The sequence below is a fragment of the Vigna unguiculata genome, chromosome 2 (assembly GCF_037176805.1).
Source record: "Vigna unguiculata cultivar grain cowpea cultivar isolate G323 ecotype 2 chromosome 2, ASM3717680v1, whole genome shotgun sequence".
Lineage (NCBI taxonomy): Eukaryota > Viridiplantae > Streptophyta > Magnoliopsida > Fabales > Fabaceae > Vigna > Vigna unguiculata.
In genome coordinates this window covers 25339803-25355448 of record NC_140793.1, presented here as the reverse complement: position 1 = coordinate 25355448, position 15646 = coordinate 25339803, and the positions used below count along the sequence as shown (strand labels likewise).

At 31.2% G+C, this 15646-nt stretch overlaps 2 protein-coding genes across 2 annotated transcripts; one reads left to right on the top strand and one right to left on the bottom strand.

Annotated features, from left to right (window-relative positions):
• Positions 1 to 7214: 7214 nt before the first annotated feature.
• Positions 7215 to 12479, top strand: LOC114174132 (hydroxyproline O-galactosyltransferase GALT6-like). Its single transcript, XM_028058897.2, has 7 exons — positions 7215 to 8232; positions 8977 to 9209; positions 9295 to 9585; positions 9685 to 9813; positions 9891 to 10064; positions 11616 to 11723; positions 11901 to 12479. Exons 1-7 carry the CDS (start codon positions 7446 to 7448, stop codon positions 12108 to 12110), a joined length of 1932 nt encoding a protein of 643 aa, XP_027914698.1. The 5' UTR covers positions 7215 to 7445; the 3' UTR covers positions 12111 to 12479.
• A 1051-nt stretch (positions 12480 to 13530) lies between these two features.
• On the bottom strand, positions 13531 to 14795 carry LOC114173035 (Putative membrane lipoprotein). Its single transcript, XM_028057230.2, has 2 exons — positions 13904 to 14795; positions 13531 to 13811 (listed from the first exon to the last, which is right to left on the bottom strand). Exons 1-2 carry the CDS (start codon positions 14787 to 14789, stop codon positions 13756 to 13758), a joined length of 942 nt encoding a protein of 313 aa, XP_027913031.1. The 5' UTR covers positions 14790 to 14795; the 3' UTR covers positions 13531 to 13755.
• Positions 14796 to 15646: the final 851 nt, after the last annotated feature.

The window sequence follows — 15646 nt, the reverse complement described above, 5'->3', positions numbered from 1 at the left end:
ATCTATCTCCACACTTTTTTTAAGTGGTCATAATAAAATGATATACAATATTTCACAACATAAAATATGAGAAAAATATAAAATAATAAGATGATGACTTTTTTGAGCAAATAAGATAATAACTTAACCTGAAAAATAAAATAGTCCTAGGTATAATCATTATTTAAATCTTTGCTATAAAAGTACGTACAAATTCATGACTGGGGATAAATTTATGTTATATGTAACTACGTATTATATCTGTAATTTAAAATTAAGTACAAAAAGGCATAAATTAATTAGTCAAATATTGCATGAATTCTATAAAGCAAAGCAATTTTACAAATGGTTCGCCATAATTAATAGATGGTTAGATTAATAATTTAAGTCAGATGTTATATCTAAAATGTTTTTGGAAAATATTCTTTCACACTCCTCATTTCTCTTTCTTCCATTTTACTTATTTTAATAATAAAATATTATACTTAATTAATAAAAATAAAAATTTTAGAATAAAATAATATTTTTTAAGAGTGTCAAATGAAACTCAAAAAATCTATACCTAAATGGGATTTTCCCTTTTGTGTCCACATTTCATAATTTCATCTTTACCCTTTACAATTTAATTATTTATTAAATTTTTAAAAATTAAGGATTACTTTTACAAGTTTTTATAAAACTATTTACTTATCTCCTTCTTCTTTCTTCTCCTACTATTCATCAACAGTTATTTTTCTCACATTTTCTTCATATATTTCACTTTATTTTTTATAAATATATTTTTATTTTGTTTATTAACTTAATAATATTACAACATCATCAATTATTAATATAATTCAAAAAATGCGTACACACAGGCGCGATAGTGTCTGTGTTTACACTAATGCAATTTAACTTAAATTTGTGATAGAAAAGAGTTGATCGCAAATTGTGACCGAAATATCATTGAATAGTATTAGTCGTAAATTAGTGATCAAAATAGTAATTGAATCAATGTATAGTAACATTTATTTGTGTAACGAATGAAATTTTGTGGTAGTTAAATGTAATGTTTTAGTCATCAAATTAGCAACCAAAATCAAATTGTATTTGTCACTAAAAATATAGTGGTTGTTATAATATCTTTAATTTTGTAATTAGCGACCGAAACGTTGTGGTTGCTAAATGTAATATTTTAACTACCAACTCAGTGACCGAAATAAATATTATATTAGTTACCGAAAATATGATAGTCGTTAAAATATGTTATAATAATAGTAACCAAAAATTTTTGATCACTAAAACATTACATATACAATCGAATTAGCAACTGAAAATGCCTAGTCGCTAAATCCATAAACATAGTTTTATTTTCTATACAATTAGTATAAAGTATTTAATTAAATTAAACTAACAAGATAGTAAATTTTACGTTAATATTTAATATAAATTATAATTAACTAAATTATTTATTTTTATAATATTTTTGGTATTTATTTTTTATTTTGAAAATCAAAATTAATATTTAATTAAATTAAACTAATGAATGATAAATTTCAGATTAACGTTAAATATAAATTATAAGTGATTAAATTATTTATTTTAGCAATTTGATTTTTCTAAAAGAAAAATAAGATCTTGCTTAAAAATAAACTTAAGATTTCAGTATGTATTTCCTAGATTTGGTCCAAAGATTGATAAAATCCCAAATTTCAAAACTCTAGGTTCATTTCTCTCAATCTCACACCAATGTTTAGAATCCCGAACAACATTTATGCATGTGTTACTGAAAGAAAAAAAAATGAACGAAAAAAAAAATTGACAATTCTGAGAAAATATTTTTATTAAGATTTAAATTTTATAAAAAGGATATAATTGTTGCTCAATTTATTTGTATTAACAAATTTAAAATAAATTTAATATATTTAATTTTCCTCTATAAAACATTCTAATCTAAGCACTCTAATATATAAATCTAACTCATTGTAATTTATGCACTCTATGTAAATTTAAGTATTTGTTATTATTTTAACTTATCTAATATGTAAATCTAAGTAATTTTCGTTAAATACATTTTTTTTCTTATTTTTACCCTTTCTTTTTTCTTAATCTCGTTACAAATTGTTCGTGGAGCGAAGAGATGTGGTTATGATTATTTTTTATGTTAAACTACAATTAAAGAATCATTTTATATCTAGACGTAGTAAAAAAATGATAGACTATATAGATTATTGTGAGTACAAAGTAGGTTATAATTTTATTAGATAACTGAAGTTTATGGTCATTTCATAAGAGAGGAATGTTATGTTTTTTGTATATAACCGTAGCCTAAAATACAATTCAAAAAATATAAAAAAAAATCCAAAGAAAATAGGCTACGGTTGAAGTAGATAATTGTAACATAAAAGCTTCTAGAGAAAAAAAAAAGATCTAGTATACGCTACAATTTTAGATAAAACCATAGCGTATACTTGACTATAGGCTACGATTTTGGGTAGAACCATAGCCTATAGCCATTTTTTATAAATATCTTTTTTTTTTGGTTTCTACCTAGACAATTTTGAAAACTAGACAAAAGTAGTTACACAAAATATATTTAGATACAGTGAAAACCTAGAACAAAATAGATAGCAATTCTAAATTAAAGCAAGTATTTTACAGTATAAAGTATTCTACATATATTGCTTACATAATAGTATTGTACATTTGAATTATACATTTAACATAAGATTTCCTTACATACGTTATTGAATATTCAAAATCAATGGTTGAAGACTGTTCAAATGCTAAAAAAGACAATAATTTCAATTGATAAATACAAGACAAAATTTTAAAGTACTTTAAATCAAGTAAATTATTACCTATTTCCAATCGGATTGTCTATTACATTAGAAATATATCAACATAATTATAATTGAGGAAGAAAAAGAAATAAACAATTATAATTTGACCAAAATAGCTAACCTTGAGTGACATCCATGCCAATTTTTTTTATTCGCAATTTAGTTTGTCTTTTACCATGTTATGTGAGTGAATGCATTATGAAAAAAAAAAACATTACTTAGCATACACTTATATGAGAAGAAAATTCATAAGATTGAGGTTTTTGCCATTTACTACTTGTTTCATATGTGTGGGAGGAGGCTTATGTAATGAGCAAAACCATATAACAATGTCAGCAATGAGGGAAATCATAAGTAGTTGTTAGTGATGTCTGATTTGAAAATATAATAATTGTTAAACACGAAAATGATGGATTATAATTGTAATACAAAAATGTACAATTACTCCTTAATATAAGGGGTGAAATACATTTTGCTTCATTTATCTCAAACAACTCGTGATGTGCTCTTTGATGTCACACATCTTACTAGTCACGATAAGAATGAGTTGGGGTCCATGACTCCATACAAACTCTTTCCCACATTCTTACTAACACCAAACATATACCTAAAAGTAAAACACTTATTTAATATAAGTAATTAAATACAATAATTAAAATAAAGAACACTTCAAACACTTACATTATTCATAACTAAATAATTGTAATATTAGTTATTGGTCATTCGTTGCAAGTTCTAACACATTTTGATTTTGATGTGTAAGTATAAAATGGGATCTGTCTATTTCTCCCAAATAGAAGAGAATCTCATAAAACCATCATCAAATTTTTATGAATGATGTCAACAAAGTTCTTATAATGCATTGATATGATTGTCCATAGAGAATGTTTCTTTATGGGTAGGATTACTAGATTATGGACTATAATTTTATTTGAATCATAATCTATACATTGCCACTAAATTAAAAAATGTTATTGCATTTTTATTTTTATAGATTACGATTTTTTTCATAATTGATAGCATAAGGTTTATGATAATATCATTCTACATTTTTACACTACTGCGAAATATGGATTTCACAATGTTATTTTATGTTTAGTTATAAATTATTTAATGTAGAAAAAAAATACGCTAATAAACTTTTAATAATTTATAAATTATTTATTGATTCAGGAATGCCCATCATAAGAAAAAATATAGAATGGACATTGGTATTTTGACATCACACCTTTTTTATTATCATTTGACACTATTCTTTATTACTATTCACTTTCTCTTTCTTCTAAATATGTAAAAGTTAACTTTTGTTAAGACTATTTTACTCATTTAAGAGTTGTTAAATTGTCGTCAAATAGTGTGAAAAATCTTTTTAAATATAAAAAAATAAAACCTTCATTCCTCCAAACTCTTTCTTTCTTATGCCTTTCCCTATTGCACCTTACGCTAATTTTATAATTTGTTTTGTATTGAATATTAACTTTGAAATACGGATTTAGTTGGTTAGTTTAGAATATTGGCCTGAAGTATTAGTTCAAACTTAGTTTGATTTGCATGAAATTATTGTTACTTTGAGATTGAAGTCTCGTGACCTGGAATTGGTTAATTAGTTTAAAATTGGTATAGTTAAGTTTTCTTACCGATCATTTGGAATTATTATTTGGTTAAAATATGAACTATAGGGGTTTGTTTATTTTGATGCTTAAAAGTGTTAACATTTTGGTTAAGAAAAAAATGGTTAAACCATTTTAGGGAGAATGGGGTGAGACAGGTAAGTGACACCAAATTATAACAAATTTCATCAAATAGTAATATTAAACATGCCATATGTAAAAAAAGCTACAGTATGCATTTTAACTTGCACAAGTAGGCAACGAATAAAAAATTATCTCTCATCATAATATGATATTTGGTCCCTAAAGGCTATAGATTTAGGTAATCATATGAATTGATATTGAAATATTGTGTTTCACAAGCTAAAAATATGAAAACAAAGAACAAATTTGTTTATGTTGTAATTTTTTTGCTTTTCAAAATTTTAATAGGTTTCAGTTGTGTTTACATATGACAAAATATTCAAAGAATGTATCTATTGGGATTGAGACGCATTTTGGACATTAAAATCCATTATATATTTTTACAATTATTTTAATATATATTTAGGTTTATAGTTCCTTTATATTGAATTTATGAGTAAACCTTAGTTTATTACTTAAGATTTGATAATAATTAATCTTAAATTTGTTAAAAAATAATATATTGTGACTCTTATTTGTTGACTTTCATCATTTATTCCATGATATGACTTAATGTGAACTATTAATTTTTTCAAAAAGTAAGACAATGATATATTAATTAGTGATTCATATTAAATCATGTTAGAAATTAAAAGATAAGAATAAAAAAAATAGTCATATTATCATTTCCCTTAAAAGAAAATCTCGAATGATCTTTTTGAATAAAAAAAATAAAATTTAAAATCTTTTAACAAAATATTTCAAATAATATAACAATCAAATTTAAAATTCACTTAAAAAGAAGTTAAAATTCCATAACCATTTCTCTTTACATATATATATATATATATATATATATATATATTAAATTTAAAAGTTTTATTTAAAATTTATATCTTAAAATAAATATCTTCAAAATAAAATTTTATCTTAAAAAAAGAAATTTAATTATTTTATTTAAATAAGAAAATTATAATATAAAAAATTTTAACTACTTTATATTTATATAAAAATTAAAAAAATAAAAATAATTCAATTACAAAAAACTCAAATATTTCAATTTCTTATAACGGTAGAACTATTGAATTTAGAAGAAAGAAATACAAATTTATTTTTCTAATACTAGATAACATATATGCTCACTACAAGCAATTTTTTTCTATTACAAGAAAGAAAGTATAAAGTGTTTTGACTTATTAAGATGACTAGTTGATGAAAAGTATTTAAATTTTAAATGTCAACTTTTCCTAAAAGAATCAAATGAAAGAAATATAAATAAACATAGACAAATTAATAAAAAGACTTACATAAATATTAAGAGTTAATAGTATTTTGGTTCTATATTTACAATAATAATTTATTTTTTCCTATTTATATTTGATTTAATATGGTAATTTTCGTCAAATGAACTCATTTTTATCATTTCTAATCTAATAGAAGAAATGACATTATTATTTTAAAAAATATAGAAAATTACATTTAGTAAAAAATAAATAAAGAAAAACATTAAATTATTACTATACATATAAATATAAATATAAGGAAAAATATTATTAAGTCAAATATTAAATATATATTAATAGTATTGTTGAAATGATCGAGAAGTTTGAAATGTCAATATAATTAATATGTAAAAGTTTAATTACGGCTATCGTAACTTTATTTGGAAATCTTTAACCTACTTATTTGTTTTCTTAAATTATGTAGTATTCAACATCTTGTAAACTATGAAAACTCTACAAGTAACACTTCCTTTTTTACATAAGAACCAAGCCATGTAGCAACAATCCAAAGCATATCAAACAAAAACAACCCCGCTACCTCTTCTTTCAGTCCATACCCATTAATTTCATCTTTCATTTTCTTTTCTTCTACGTAAACTATTGATATCGATATTAAATATATATGTAATTAAAGTATGAGAGTCTCATAGTTACTCTTCTCCAAGGGGTGAGAATGGATATAATAAGATCATAATTAGTAAATTGGGTCACTATCTAAATGGTAGATATAGAAATACAAGAATATTCATGTTTTTAGTAAGAGTTTCTTTAGAATATTTTTCTATTTGTTAAAAAAAGTATTATATTTTATAGTAGGAAGAGGCAATGAAAAGTTGACCACCGACCCAAGTGGTGGCAATCGGAGAACGCGGTGTGTGGTTCACCACCACATGTCTTCTTTCCTTTGCGGCTATTTCATGAAAGCAAAGTTTCATGCCACACTTAATCGACCATTTTTATTTCTAGTATATTTGATGAAAGCAATGTTTCAGGCCTCAGTTTAAGGAATTTTGTTTTCAAACAAAGTTATGTTTTGGAACACAAAGTTATGAGAGATTTAAATCTAATTAGGTGTTTCTTACATGAGTTATTACATTAAAGTATTTACTTAATCATTTTCAGTTTTTCACCTTATGTAGAAAATCAAATACAATTAATTTTGATTTACCACAATGGGGACAACAGATTCTGATTATGAAATGTGCATTCCATGTCCGCATTACGTTGCTGTGTGGTGTGGCCCCACTTTTCCTTCTGACGATGTCGTTTTCAGCTTCCAAACTGAACTAATGAACAACGCCAACCTCCACCAGCACGCTGCCATAGGAGCCACTGTGATCTCCTTCACCTTTACTTTCTATGCCATAATATTATTGTAATTATTATTATCATTAATAATATAAATAACAATTAAAAAACTTTACACAAATAAACACAACATAACTAAAGCTTTTCAGTGATTCATTTATTCATTCATTTCCCTGTTTCAGCATTTACACTCATGTAATTGATACAAGACGAAGGCTTTTCCACTTTCTTCACTCTCCAGCTTCCGTTCTCTCTTCCTTAGGGTTTACAAGCTTTCACAAAGGGAACTCCATTGATTCTGTTCTTCTGGGTCCATAAAAATGAAGAGGGGCAGTAAAGTAGACCTTTTTGTGCTACCCAACAGGCTCACACTGCTTCAGATTTTCATGGTGGTGATGCTCTTTTACTTGCTCTTCATGAGCTTCGAAATCCCTCTGGCTTTCAGAGCTGGGTTGGGTTCCGATAATGGCGCTGTTTTTCTCACCGACGCATTGCCCGTGTCCATGCCGCTCTTGCTTGAAGAACCGAACCATGGGGTACAAATTCGCGGGCCCAGAGGGTTGAAGTTGGAGAAAGTTTCCTCCTTGAGGTTCAACGGGAGCTTCTCGGAGGGTTCGGAGCTGCACAAGGTGGCGCGGCACGCATGGGTCGCTGGGCAGAAGCTCTGGGGAGATGTGGTGAGTGGGAAAGTGAAGAGCTTTGCAAAGGTGACGGTTGAAAACGGGTCGGACTCGTGCCCGAATTCGGTTTCGGTTTCCGGGCCGGAGTTTCGGGGGAAAGGGGTGATGGTGCTGCCGTGCGGACTGACGCTCTGGTCGCACGTGACGGTGGTGGGGACGCCACGGTGGGCGCATGCGGAGAGGGACCCTAAGATAGCGGTGGTGAGGGACGGAGATGAGGCGGTGATGGTGTCGCAGTTCATGATGGAGTTGCAGGGATTGAAGGCTGTGGACAAAGAGGAACCGCCGAGGATTCTGCATTTCAATCCGAGGTTGAGAGGGGATTGGAGTGGGAGGCCTGTGATTGAGCAGAATACTTGCTACAGGATGCAGTGGGGTTCTGCTCTCAGGTGTGAGGGGTGGAAGTCTCGAGCGGATGAGGAAACTGGTGAGTGATGTTCTGAGGCTTTTTAAACGCGTTCTTATTTTATTATCATCATTCGTCTGTTAATTGAATTGAATTTATAGGATAGGACAAAAGTTAGGTGTAGTGTTGTTTTTCATGTTTTGGGTGTTGATCTCTGACCAGAAATGAAGTTCCACTCTGATAATGTGTGTTGGGATCCAGAGTTTGCAGACTTTGGGGTTTAGGAAGTGAATTTTGGGGGTTTTCGTTGTAATTGCAATGGAGGGACTCTCTGGTTCGTGAATTGGTTTTAAAATGGGGACTGTTTAATGTGTCAGATGGAAAAAAGAAACCAGCTTTAGATGTGATCCTATCTTTTTACATTGTTGAGCCATTGTGTTTTGCTGAATCATTGAAGGTTGACTATCCTGACTTTGTTTTTAACTGAGACAAATGGCATTGGGGAATCCATGTAGCCCACCTCACATGGTGGGATGGCTTGTGTTTTTGACAATGGAGACACTCTTTTGTTCATTGGTGTTGATTTTGGAGTGGGGGCTGTCTCTGCTTTGAGTTGGGAATAACAAAAGGGCTTTAGTTTTGATCTTTTCATTGTTAAACTATCGTGCCAAATTATGTCAGTTTGACTATTTTTGACCTGGTCTTTAATCGAACAGAGTGAAAAAATGTAGCTAACTTCCCCTAGTTTGAGTATTTTTTTAACTGGGGTGTCTTGATTCAAGGGACATTGTTCGTCTTTGCTGAAAAGTTCTTATTTTTGTGAAGTTGATGGACATGTAAAATGTGAAAAGTGGATTCGGGACGACAACAATCGTTCTGAAGAGTGGAAGGCAACATGGTGGTTAAACAGATTGATAGGACGAAAAAAGAAGGTGACAGTTGATTGGCCATATCCTTTTTCAGAGGGTAAGTTATTTGTTCTCACCATAAGTGCTGGCTTGGAAGGTTATCATGTTAGTGTGGATGGAAGGCATGTGACATCCTTTCCCTATCGCACGGTGAGTACACTAATCTTATGTCTTTCTTCTGTATACATGAATGCATGGATATCTTACATGTTTGTGTTATGTTCACATTTCACAGGGATTTGCTCTTGAGGATGCTACTGGACTATCCATAAATGGAGATGTCGATGTGCACTCTATATTTGCTGCTTCCTTACCTACATCACATCCTAGCTTTGCTCCACAGATGCATCTTGAATTGCTTCCACAGTGGAAAGCTCCTCCTCTTCACGATGTGAATGTGGATCTTTTCATCGGAATTCTTTCTGCCGGAAATCATTTTGCGGAACGGATGGCTGTGAGGAAGTCCTGGATGCAGCACAAGCTAATCAAATCTTCACATGTTGTGGCTCGGTTTTTTGTAGCCTTGGTAAAGGACCACTGCTGCATCTACACCCAAATATAGATAAAAGAACTATAATTACATAGTGTTATTGATCTTACTTTTTTTCGGTGTTTCATATGATAGCATGCAAGGAAGGATATAAATGTGGACATAAAGAAAGAGGCAGAGTATTTCGGTGATATTATTATAGTCCCATACATGGATCATTATGACCTTGTTGTGTTGAAGACCATAGCTATCTGTGAATATGGGGTGAGTGATGGGAGAGGAGTTGAATATTGCTTATTTATATTCACATTTTAGTATTTTATCGAATATGCTTCTTGCAGATTCATACAGTGGCTGCTAAGTATATCATGAAGTGTGATGATGACACATTTGTAAGAGTGGATTCTATAGTAAATGATGTCAGACAAGCTCAAACTGGTAGAAGTCTCTACATGGGAAATATGAATTACCACCACAGGCCTCTTCGCTACGGCAAATGGGCTGTAACTTATGAGGTACAATTTTCATATCAATTGCTTTTGAAGTCTGCATCCTTATTTTCAAATCTATTTATAAATAAAACTATCAAACGCAGTTCGCGTTTGTTACTCTGTGTTTGTTCTGTAATTATCATGAAATGTTGCAGGGTGGTCTGAGTATAGCAGAATTCGAACTTTTCAATACTGGTTGTAGGTTTACTGTATTTTCTTCATAAAAAACTCTATCCCTTTTATTTGAGTGTTATTAATGCTGGTGCTCATTTTTCCCCTTGTAGCTAAACTCAGTTTATTATTAGTGGCATAGTTATCTATAGCACAGTATACTCTAGTAGGATGGGAGTTGCCATGGGCTGCTCGAAAGTTTGAATAACTATCTATTTTCTAATAGCAGAGCCATAGCAGCACTAGAGTGTGAGGTTTTTCTCAGGATGAACCATTGGTTCTTATATCAATGTGAGGTTTTTCATGAGGGGATGTTAGGTCTAAGAGGAGGAGGTGATACAAACACCAATGAGATCTGAGTTCAACCTCATAAGGGATTGACACTACTCTCAACCCAAAGTCTTAAGGTTTTGGGTTAAGAGTGGTGTTAATCCCTTACATGTGGGTTGAGCTTATGTCTCATTGGTGTTAAATCTTCCCGATGATTCTCTCTTCAAAGACCCAACAAGTGGTATCAGAGCCTGGTTCGTGTGGTGATCGGCTTAGATGAGATCTTGTATCGAAAGTCCTCCTGACAGTAGGTCAGGTAAGCATGTTCCGTTAAGAACGGCGGTACGGGAAAAGGGTACTCAGTAGTTAGCTCGAGAGGGAAGTACCAATGTGAAGGGACTCACTTAAGGAGAGATTGTTGGGAATCTAAGTGTAGATCTAAGTTTCACATTGAGTAAAAATAAGAAAATTAAGTACTATATAAAGATCAAAACCCATAAATCTATCGTCTTAAAAGTTTTGGGTTAAGAGTAGTGTCAATCTCTTATGTGTGGATTGGACTCATTGGTGTTGTATTTCCTCGGTGGTTCTCTCTCGAAAGACCTAACAATTGATATCAAAACAAAGGGTTTATGGGTCCTTCTACTTATATATTAGTTGTCTTACTCAGTTTTACCCAATGTGAGACTTCTAACCCACCTTGGACTCTTAACATTGAGTAAACTTTCAAATATCCATTTTTTTCTTAAACAACATGATTTTAGGAGACTTTTAGGTGAAAAGTTGAGATCTCTCTCCCTTTTTAGAATCTAAGAAAAACTTATAAGTACCCGTTGCTTCTTTAACTGTTCAACACCAACACTGTTTAGCCATTACCCCTTGTCATCCCTAGTCTGAATTATCAACCTTCTCTTTCCTTTCTCTGCAACATCCTCTTTCTCTTTTTATTATATGTTTATTTGAAACATGAATGTCTTTTGAATTCGGTTTGTTTCCTTGACTTTTTTGCTGTCTCCTGGTGTATTTGCTTAAACCTATGGCATTTTATCGTTAAAATCATATCAATAATTTTGAATATTTTTCTAAATTGTGGACGCACTTCTGACCTTTTTTTTCTTTGTCCTTTACTTTCAGGAATGGGTAGAGGAAGAGTATCCTATATATGCCAATGGTCCAGGTTACATAGTCTCAGCTGACATTGCACAATTCATTGTATCTGAATTCGAGAAGCGCAAATTAAAAGTATGAATTTTTACAAACCATATTTTCTTGACCATCTGTTTCTGACTTTTATGTGTATATGTGCATGCATGCATGCATGTGTATTTGTTAACATCTCAGTTTTTACTAATTCTGACATACACCGAAGGAAGTTGTTGGCTATTGGTGATGCAATTAACCAATTTGAACATGGTGCAGTTATTTAAAATGGAGGATGTGAGCATGGGAATGTGGGTGGAGCAGTTCAACAGCACAAGAGCAGTAGAGTATGTGCACAACTTGAAGTTCTGTCAATTTGGGTGTGTTGAAGAGTACTACACTGCACATTACCAATCACCAAGACAAATGACATGCATGTGGGAAAAATTGCAACATCAAGGAAAACCACTGTGTTGCAACATGAGATGACAAATGTGGTAGGTATAGGTGATGTGTACAACAAGATCAAAATGAAAGAAAAAATGCACAGCTAGCTAGGCATCCATGATTATAACATATCTCTGTATATAAGCACTTTTTTTCTGAAGAGGGGTGTTTGGGGGGTTTTACTTGAAAATGGTGAGGATTATTGTGCTTGAGGTTTTCCCCTATTTTGATCCATACCCCTTTTTCACCTGAAAGAATAGATGGTGTAGGTATATCATGGTATATCTTAGATAGAGTTAAAGTTGGATGTTACTGGATTCTGGTAAAGGAACAAACCAATGGTTTGTAAATTTGTAACATGGAACAGAATGGCGTAGATGCAGAATAAATTACTTTTCTGCTTTCACTTCATTTTTCTATGTTCTTTCATGCTTTAAACAGGTTACTATATTTCTTTCACCTTGAAGAGGGAGACAAAGATTACATTTTACAAAATAAAATGCGCTTATAGAATTCATGTAGATTTAATATAAAAAAAAAACTACCATTCCCTTTTCATTTTATCAACTCTGACAAACCAAGTTGGCACTAAAAAGACATTTATATATTTTTTTAAATGTAAATGTTACCAAATATTTAAGTCTAATTTTTATGGATTTTTAAAATTTTTAGTCTTCTAAAATGAATCAATATATACATATGTATATTATTAATTTATTTTATAAATTTAATTACTATAATATTAATATAGAAAACTCTAAATTTAAAAATTATATCTTGGTCTATTATGTGGGTGCTTTAGATGAAACTTGAAGGTGCTATGTCATGACAGTGCCCTATTGCTCTAAGAATAAATATGCAGGCTTAAAGCTTGGTGCACCGTCGCAAGTGATAAAGAGATAAAGCAGAAAAAAGGGGTCTTCACAAAGTTAGAGATTCTTTGTTAGTGGATAGAGACTAAAGCTTGGGAATCTCATTCCATATCCCTTCATTTTTTCCCAATCCACAGTTACAAAACTTTCTACAGGTTCACACTTTTATGGGTTACATTCTTTATGACAAAAAAGAAAGAGGTGCAATAAATTCTATATATGGTCAAAATAGACCTTAACTAATTTTCTGACATCTTAAGTTTGTGAGAGGTAGTTTTTTTATTGTTTTTTTTTTCATGGACATTTCTATGAATAGAATTTGTGAACATGCTTACAATGGTTGTATTACTATATAGATGCAGGTCAGATTTTTGTTTTTTAACTCTCAATAACCAAAGTTATAAATGTTACTCATACATTCTCCAACACATATTTTGAATCAGAAAATTACAAATTTTTATAAATTTATTCTTTTATTCTGTAAGTTTTTTACTGATATTAAAAAATATGCAGTCTATCACTCCTCTGTTAATATTGACATTCTTTATTCATACTGAGAATCAAACTCTTTACTAATTGAACTCAAGTAATTGACATGAATAAATTCCATAAATAAAGTATTTGGCATTCACCAAATTCTGAACTCATAAATGAACTGAAATGGCTCAAATTACAAGCTGCATGTGCACACATCTGTCACCAAAGGACACAAATGAATGGCCAAATTCATTTAACCAGAAACTCATACCCTAACCATCAAAGTTCCCAACCCTTCAGAAATATTGTGCCAAGTTACTTGTTATGTCAAGATAAACCTACAAGAAGAACCAAACAAGAGACCATACCACAGCATAGATCAACCAAGAAACACCTGAAAACAGAAGGGTCAACACAAAGCAATTTCAGCATATATGAACAATAAACTGCAGGTAGAGATAAAAGGGACAAGGACAAATTTCTTACCATTTCTAAAACCATTGTTAAAAGATGATATGAAGTAACAGTCTGTTGTGGTGTTAATCCCATTGGGACAGTTGCAGATAAATGAGTTAAATGCAACATTGTATCCACACACTCCATGGCTCCTTTCACAAGCATCACACGAACCAGGATAGTCATTTGTGACACTGAACTTGTACTTGAGAGCTATTCCATAGTTCCACTTTTCAGGATCCGATTGTTGATCATTGAAATTGTAAAACCCCGTGTAGGAAGGACATTGCAGCTTCTGCAGATCCATTTCAAACGATGGTCCAAGATTAACTGGTGTGTAAACACAGCATGTTGAGATTGGGAGGTTGATGGTGCTGATAGGTCTGCATGAATATAGAAGACTGCAAATGGGTGTTCCTTGGTCACATAACAGCTTCGAGTTGCTTCCATCATCGTAGCCATTTTGGCATATGGATGATGAGTTCATTGCACAGTCCACTAGAGCAAAGATTGTTCTATCAGCAAAAGTGAAAGGCGCGTCCCAGTTTAAGCCAAAGCCTTTGCTAGGGACAGTGCAAGAGCATGTTGACATGGTGGGATCTGAGATGTATATGACCTCGTTGGCATAGTCAATTGAGGTAACAGGGTAGGAACCAGTGTGAGTGGAGAAGGTGAGTTTTTGGTTGCTGCATGTAACATGTGGTTGGAAGCGAGGATCACCACAACCAGGGCCACTACCAAAAGGGTACTTGAGAGTTTCTTTGCCACAGTTTTTCTCGCAGATTTGTGATGAGATCAGAGAAGGGAATAGGAAAAGGAAAAGGGAGAGAAGAAAAACTGAAGGGTGGGTGAAATCCATTGTTTTTGAGATGCTGAGGGAGAATAAGAGTTGCAGAAAATGGTGGAGCAAGAACATGTTTGATGCTGTTGATATACTATTTATTAGAATTCGGATTAGGTTTCTGACTTAAGCTATTGCATTTTTAATTTAAAAATTGAAATAAAAGAAATTAACATGTTAGACACATTAATTGTTTCAAATGTCTGACTGTGAGAAATCACATGACCATGTGCCAAACCATACCTGTTATTATTAGGAGCAGCAACACCAGTCACAGGCAACTGTGTTTGGAGTCTAAAAACCTTTGACTTTCGTTATTATATGTCTAAATAACCCTTCATTTAGAAAGATTGAGATTAAGAAAGACTTAAGTGCAAAGTTTTGTTTGGTACGTTGCGTTTAAATCTTGAGTTTAATGATCAACCTTCAACTCAATATGTACAATTTGTTACTTGTAGTGTTTTTTTTTTTTTTTTTTTTTAGAAAAATGACATTATGACTTTCATCATTTATTTCGTGGTGTGGTTTAGTATGAACTATTGATTAATGTACCAATGTATCTTCTTTTGAAAGAATCAACAGCTCACACTAAGGATGAGAGTAAAAAAATGGGAGTCATAGTATCATTTCCTTTTTCTTTATATATTTTGATAATGGATTACAAATATTTTTAGTCCCTACACATGTATGCGAAATTAAAATTCGTCTCTATGTCAAATTTTGGTTTCCAAACACTAAAAATGAATTTTTGAGTTATTTGCACCGTTTTAAGAAGTTCTAGCACAAATATCAACTTAGAACATCATTTACATTACAAGAAAATGTTTCATTAATAATTAATTTTAGTGATCAAAAGTTGTTTGTCACTTTAGTAACAAATTTAGATACCTACAAAATAAAAAATTATTGATTACTAAAATAGTCACTATTTT